Source organism: Eumetopias jubatus, unplaced genomic scaffold, assembly GCF_037043125.1.
Source record: "Eumetopias jubatus isolate StellerSeaLion01/CBP00866 unplaced genomic scaffold, mEumJub1_p1.0 scaffold_2, whole genome shotgun sequence".
In the NCBI taxonomy this organism is placed as follows: Eukaryota; Metazoa; Chordata; class Mammalia; order Carnivora; family Otariidae; genus Eumetopias; species Eumetopias jubatus.
The window spans coordinates 198,091,929-198,099,420 of NW_028274808.1; the positions used below are offsets into that span (position 1 = coordinate 198,091,929).

The following is a 7,492-nucleotide window of genomic DNA, read 5'->3' on the forward strand; positions in this document are numbered from 1 at the left end:
GTCCCGGGATCGAGTTCCGCGTCGGGCTCCCTGCTGAGCAGGGAGTCTGCTTCTCCCTCTGACCCTCCCCCCTCTCATGCTCTATCTCATTCTCTCTTAAATATTTTTTAAAAAATAAAATAAAAAATAAAAATATGTTGACAGTAGCTACACTCGTAGTAAGCATAGCATAATGTACGGAGTCGATAAATCACTAGTTGTACACCTGAAACTAATATAACATTGTCAATTATTTCAATTTAAAAAAAGTAGTTAAAAAAATGTTGGGAAATAACGTTAAAGCAACATTTATTGAGCTCTTGCTGTGTGCCAAGGCAGGTGAGGACTGTGGGGAAACAACCAAGAACCTGCCTGCAGAGCCTGTTGTCTAAGGGAAGGGCTTACATGGCCGGATGGAGAATGAATTCCTCTATAATTATTGCCCAAGGGCACACCTGGCGCCAGGCGGGTCTGAGGCACCAATGCGGGGCCAGACCTCCACCACCGTCCGGTACAGCGAGGCGCAGACTCGGAACCAAAACGCAAAAGGCAGAAGGAAGAAGTCGGGGCGGACGCTGGGCGGGGCGGCAAGGAGAACAGGGCGGTTAGCATCCGCAGGGGCACACCGCCGCTCCGGGCAGGGCTGGGGAGAGCCACCGCCCGGGAGCCCAGAGCGAGCGGTGGTTGGGGCAGCCTCCATGGCGCGCCCCGAGACTCCGACGCCGAGCTCGCCACCTCGATTCCCGCTGCACTGAAGGATTCCAGCAGTGCCAACCCGAGTCGGTTACTTAGGACTCAGAACGTTAAGAAGCTAGAGCACTCGGCAGTAAGCGCCATCCCGGGAGCAGGACGCGCAGCAACCGGGCGCAGGGAGGACGACATCCACCCTCCAGGAGCCCCGCACGTACAGACGGCGGCCGGCCGCGGCGCCTGGGCTGCGCGGCCGCAAAGGAGCTCCGGCGTGTCGTAAAAGGGCCGCACGGGAGCACAGCTCTGGCAGACGGCTGGGGCCCCATTTTGGACGCCGTCTCTGCTGCGAAGAGCTGGGAGAACCTGTTGCTCATCACGGCGAGCTCGCTGTCAGCCGGCCGGCCTCTCGGGGGCGGTGACCGGGCCGCAGGGGCGGGGGCGGCGCGATGCGGCCCGCGGACGCGGACGAGCGGCGAGGGCCCGAGCAGCCTTGCGGCCGCCCCCTGAACCCCACGCGCGCCACCGCCCGCCGGGACGTCGCCGCCCTCGAGCGCGAGCACGTGCGCGCGCACCTGCGGGCCCGCCGGAAGCTGCTGGAGGTCGCGAGCCTGCTGGACGAGCTTCAGAGCGAGGTGGACGCCTCAGCCGAGGGCGTCCTGGGTCCCGGCCGCCGCGCGGGCGGCGAGGCGGAGGAGCGGGTGCTGAAGCTGTGCGAGAAGGCGGAGAGGAAGGCCGCCGAGGCCGCGCTGATGGGCCGGAGGATCGTGGAGCTCCACCGGCAGATAGAGAGCTGCGGGGGCTCCTGAAGGACGCGGGGGCGGGTACGTGCCGGGCGGCGGGGGCTGTCGGGGGGCGGCGCGCTGGACGGGGGTCTGTGTCGCCCTGCCTCGGAGTGCCCCGCCGGGCGGTGGGAGAAGGGCTGATCAGACACAGGGTGGCGCTCTTACATCGGGAACTAGAAGCGAGTACTTGGGTAAGGTGTTGTGAAGGGTAGAGACCACGCTGGTAACGAATTTGCAGGAGGCGCACCGGCCTCCCCCTCGGGTGAGAGCCGAGGCCATAGCGCCAACAAAAGACGCGGGGGCCAGTGAGAGAAGCGTGAAGCGGAAGTACAGGACGGGAAGTTTACGTGCTGTGATGAGATTGGAGCGCTGCCCATGTCCGGACAGCAAGCGGTAGCATTTTGTACGGGTGGTTGGGTTGGTTTCACTCCGGGATAGGACAGTCTTAGAATTTAGATTGTGATGATTGATTTCCCCACTTGTACTCCAGCTTGTCTGCGGATGGGTTCTGTTCAGCTGGTAGAGGACTTGCCGGAGAGGCTGAACCCAAGAGTCTTTCCTCTCCCATATTTTCCCTCGATTTTCACCATGTTAAATAAATCTCCAGTATCACTCTGGGGAGAGGATTTCAGTATTATGTATGCGGATATGACTATGATTGTTACGTGCATTGAGTTGCGAGAAGACAGCTTTTAGACAAATAGTGTTACCTAAAGGAATAGGGCCTAGATTGTAAGCTGCTGTGTTGTCATATTCGTTACTGTGACTTTATCGTGTTTTTAAAGTTCCGAAGTATACTCTTGTGCTCTGCTGTTTTTTTGTTTTTTGTTTTTTGTTTTTTATGCTTCCTGGAATTTGGGGACGCATGAAAGAGGCTTGCGGTCAGAGTTCTGCAAGACAGAAGACACTGCCTGGCTGCAGCTGCTGAAGCAAGAACCCAGACTAGTCAAGGATGTGGATGCCGCTGCTTTGGATCAGATTGAGAAGCCCCTGGGGGGCTGTTGGGCATGGAGAGGGGTGGCGGCTGCATTTTGGAATTTTGCAGTCTCAGATCAGAGGAGGAGAGCTGTGTTCTTTTCGTTTTCTTTGTTTGCTTGTTTTTTGGGTTTTGTTTTTTTTTTTTGTCTTTTTTCAGAAATGTAATTTTTCTGTGGCATGTTAACTGGTGCACATCATGTAACCTGTCTGGTGAGTAACCTAGAATAGGGGATGAGTTCTAGGTACTATGAGTATTGGCTGACTTTGGGGTAAACTTTTTGATGTAATCATGCATTTCAGGAGCTTCTTTGCCACAACTGCACGTGACACTGCATGGCCTGGAGGGTTTAGGGAGGAGAGTGTGGATCTGACCGAGTCAGGCCCCAAAATGATAGCAGGAAGCATCTTCCAGGCTGAGATGATATCCACCCTAGGTCCTCAGAGCAGACCTCACAGAGGTTGAGAGCAGAGCTCTAGCTCTAGCTCCCTTTGATAAAGCTCACTTGCCTGGAAAAACAAATGCTGAAAGACAGTTTTTAGAACCTTTGTGCAAATAACCAAAGCCATTGATTTGGCCAGGAAAAGGTGAGATAAATAAATTCTTTTCAGAATGAAAGTTTCTCTTTGATTGTTGTTATTGTCAAATGAATGTCCAGTGCTTCTCATTTGGGAATGTGCTCCAAAGCCTGTAGGCCAAAGGAAGGTTCGATCTGTAGGGACTGTAACAGGAGAGAGGAGAAGGCAGAGCAGGAAAGAGCCTCAGGAAAGCATGTCGTCTGGCCTCTGCCTTCAGGGCAGTTCATTCAGTCACTTAACATTCACTGTGACCGTGGGACCCTCCAGAGTCTGCTGGACGCTAGGAATTTCCAGGAGAGATGATCTAGTAAGTTAAGACGGCTCTGTAAACGGGGCGCCTCGGGGGCTCAGTCGTGAAGCGTCTGCCTTCGGCTCAGGTCATGATCCCGGGGTCCTGGGATCCAGCCCCGCATCGGGCTCCGTGCTCGGCGGGAAGCCTGCTTCTCCCTCTCCCACTCCCCCTGCTTGTGTTCCCTCTCTCGCTGTGTCTTTCTCTGTCAAATAAATAAATAAAATCTTTAAAAGAAAAAAACCGCGGGCACCTGGGTGGCTCAGTTGGTTAAGCGACTGCCTTCGGCTCAGGTCATGATCCTGGAGTCCCGGGATCGAGTCCCACATCGGGCTCCCTGCTCAGCAGGGAGTCTGCTTCTCCCTCTGACCCTCTTCCCTCTCGTGCTCTCTGGCTCTCATTCTCTCTCTCAAATAAATAAATAAAATCTTAAAAAAGAAAAAACCACTCTGTAAACGTATAATCACAGTACAGCGCCCCCAGTGATGGTCTTTGGTTTGCCAGGTAAGTTGGGTGCTGGGGGTGCATCAGTGAACAAGGTGCTTATACACTTGGATCTGACATCTGTAAGCTTAGAAGAGTGCCTCGTTGTGCTAAGGCAGGAAAAAAATTATATCAGGTAGTGGTAAGCTCTGTAGAAAAAAAACGGGGTATTGGGTAGGGAAGGGTTGCTGTTTTATATAGGGTGGTCAGGTGACATACCTGATAAGTGACATTTGAGCAAAGACGTGTGGAATACACACAAGGGTGTGTAGGGAAAGGGTGTTCTATATTGTAGGTAGGTGGAACAAGGTGGAACAGGCAGGGCAAAGGGCTGAGGAGCAGCAAGAGACCCAAGTGGTTTGGGAGAAAATGGTAGATGGTGAGGTCAGAAGGAGCAGTCACTCAGAGACACGGAAGCGGTTTGAAGGTTTAAGCAGAGGAGTGGCAGAATCTGACCAGGTATGAGGAGACTCACTCGGTGAAGAACTGAAGTTGGGGCCGGAGTGAAGATGCGGGTGCGGAGGCAGCGCCCAAGCAGCTGGGGGTGCTTGGGCCAGAGTGGCCCCTGCAGGCACAGGCTGGTATGTGGACTGCGTTCTGAAGGTGTTGCTAAGGGGCTATGCGGATGTGTAAGGATCCAGCCTTGGTCGCAAGGCTCATGGTCTGAGCACCTGTTGAGGCTAGCCATGTCATTTGTCAAATGGGGGCAGTTTTGAAAGTGAATGGTGGCCCTAGTAGTGATGTGATTTGTGGTCCCAGGCCTGCTGCAGGCAGTCAGGGAGATGTAGGTATCCTGTGTTTTTATTGTGGTGGGAGCACTAGAGAGGGAGTCCACTGAGCATTGGGGAGTATGAGATTAGACCGAGTGACTCTTGGTCTGGGCCCAGAAGCATGAGCTCAGCCACCTGAACAGCATCCCAGGCGCAGGGAATGGGCATCCTGGAACTAACCCTGGGAGTCTGTCAGGTCAAAATGTGACATGATAGGGTTTGTGGGTGTTTGCAGGGAACAGGGAGGTAGGAGGCATGGTTGTAGAGGTCCGCAAGTGACCTGGAAGAGTTTAAACTTGATCCTGTGTGTACTTGCTTCTGCACCTGGGGTATTTGTGCTCCGGGATGCACCTGGATTTGCTGTCGAGTACTTTATACCAGGCCATCTATTGTAATATTCTGAGTCGTCAGCATTTCTGAATGTGTGACAAGAAAGATATTTTTTTAATTTTTTAAAATGACCTACCACTTGCTAAAAAAAGTCACAGTCTGGGCTGCTTCTGGCTCCGTACCGAGCCCCTAAAGCAGCGCTGTTCAAACTTAAAGTGCATCTGAACTGGGATCTTATCAAAATGCAGGGTCTGATCCTATAGTTACGGACCTGACACTGTGATTTCTAACAAGCTCCCCCGTGATGCCTGTGCTGCCGGTCAAGGTACCACGTTTCAAGTAGGTTAAGGGGGGTTCGCTGGAAACATTCGAGAAGCGGAGTGATGGGGAGCCATGGAAAGGTCTGAGCAGACTGACAACACTGTGTGGTTCAGGAAACCTGCGTGTGTCTGTGCAGGATGGACGAGGCGGGGCTGTGAGGGAGGTTAGAGACCCCGCCACTGGGATTGTACGGAAGGGAACTGGGAACCTGGCCCACCTCCCTGCCTCCGCGTCCTCTGGCTGCTCGTGATGTTTGTCGCTGTGGGAATTGCGGCAGCCCGTGTCTGTCCCACCAGCCTCCGAGTCTGTAATCCCGTTAGAAGGGCACCTGTAGGTTGTGCCGTGGCTTCGCCAACAAATGATGCCGGGAGCACTGTGAGTGCAGTCGGGCTGGGCCGGGGTGGCCAGGGCTGAGGACTGCACGACGCCTCCCAAGAGCCCAGCCCCCGGGGCCCCTGTTCTGGCTCACCCCTCAGGCCAGACTGTGGGTGACCGCAGCAGTGTCAGATGGAGAGGGGCAGGGGTGGGAAGGGGGGGTTCTTGGGGAGTCCCCGTCTTTGAGTGTGATGGCTCTATTAAGGCAAATGTGCTTTTATTTCCATTTTAAAATCCACTTCCTTTTCTAACCAGTAGTGGTTGGTATCATTACCTTTGCTTGCATCGAACTCATGAGGAATAGTCAGTCTCTAGGACGCGAATGGGATGGAACAGGTCCAATCCTAAAATCACTCAAGGGACCAAAAGTGCAAACAGTGTGCCTGGGTCCCGTTTTTGCTGTGAGCCCCCGTCCAGGTTCCTACAGCTCCCGTCCAGGGGCAGCGCGCTGGACGTGTGGAAGGAGAAAACAAAAGTCTGTGTAAGAAGAATCTATTTGGGGTTTGGCCCTTCACATCATTATCTAATTTTCCCAAATTTGAGAGGTCATTTTATCGTCCTCATTGTTCCGGTTGAGGACTCGTAGCTGCAATGCCCCCAGGAACTCGCCTGGGAGAAGGAACTGGCTCCATGACTCTGGCCAAGTGACTGTGCCTGGGCCACCAGATGATGATGGTTTTGCACTCCTGTGTTCAAGCTTCCTTGGGGCTTGACATTCCAGTTGTCTTCAGTTCACGTCAAGTAACCACTCAGCCCTTAGTTTCAGCGCTCGAGGCAGAGCTGTGAAGGCAGGTGCATCAGACCTTTCCCTAGGCTCTGGGAATTTAAGGGGAGCTCCAGCCTCCCGGGGACTTCCACGAGGGTCCTGTATTGAGACTGAGTCTGCTTAGACAGCAGAGGGTCGCTGGGTTCCAGACAGACCCTGAGAACTCTCCCCAGCCGGGAAAAGGTACTGAACAGATGAAATCCATCCTTGGTATTCTTCCCCATGGTCATCCGGCGACACCCACAATGCAATTCGTGGGCAGTCAAAGGTGTCCTGAACTGGGGTCGGGGTGTCCGGTCTGGTCACTTATTCGGTATCCTGCGAGTCTCACATGCTCACCCACACTCCGTAGCCCCACAGGCTGAGATGCACGGTTGGCAGCACGTACCCACCGCCGCGACTCAGAGAGGGACGGGTGAGGAGTTCCTTTAATGTGCTCCCTTAAAACATCCCTGCCCCGCGGAGCAGTCTTCTTAGACATGTCAGCCGGGGCGAGCCCTGTAGAGCGCCCTCTGCTGGCGGACTGTCAGGGTTTCCCGGGTCTGTCAGTGCTTTGGGCGCTTTGATGCTCTGTGACGAAGTGCCTACAGTTTAGCGACGTCTGCTCTCCCTGTTGACGCTTTTATCACTGTAGAGCCAGGCTCTGTCAGTAACCGTTTCTGTTTGCTGCTGTCGACCCAGCTTGCCTTGGGTTACTGTTCGCCTTGGGATTATTGACCGTTTTATTTTCAATCTTTCTGTGTCCTTACATTTTTTTAAGTATGTTCTTTGTAAACCACATGCACTTTGATTTTGTTTGGTTTGGATTTTTTTTTAAGATTGTATTTATTCATTTGAGACACAGAGATAGCATGAGCAGGGAGAGAGGCAGAGGCAGAGGGAGGAGCAGGCTCCCCGCTGAGCCAGGAGCTCGATGTGGGGCTCCATCCCAGGGCCCCGGGATCATGACCTGAGCCGAAGGCAGACGCTTAACCAACTGAGCCACGCAGGCGCCCCTGGTGTGGATTTTTTTTTATCCAGGTCAACAATCTTCGTCTTTTGACTTGAGAATCGCACGCTCGTATGTTTGGCGTAGTTGCTAGTGCACTGAGATTTATTTTTACCGTCTTCTCTTGACCTCCTCCACCTTTCCCATTTCCTTTCTTGCCTTATT

The 7,492-nt window shown here is 53.7% G+C and overlaps 1 protein-coding gene across 1 annotated transcript; it reads left to right on the forward strand.

The window, feature by feature from the left end:
* The first annotated feature begins 950 nt into the window (after nt 1-950).
* On the forward strand, nt 951-3,045 carry MRFAP1L2 (Morf4 family associated protein 1 like 2). Its single transcript, XM_028089647.2, has 2 exons — nt 951-1,490; nt 2,324-3,045. Exon 1 carries the CDS (start codon nt 1,116-1,118, stop codon nt 1,473-1,475), a length of 360 nt encoding a protein of 119 aa, XP_027945448.1. The 5' UTR covers nt 951-1,115; the 3' UTR covers nt 1,476-1,490; nt 2,324-3,045.
* The last annotated feature ends 4,447 nt before the right edge of the window (nt 3,046-7,492 follow it).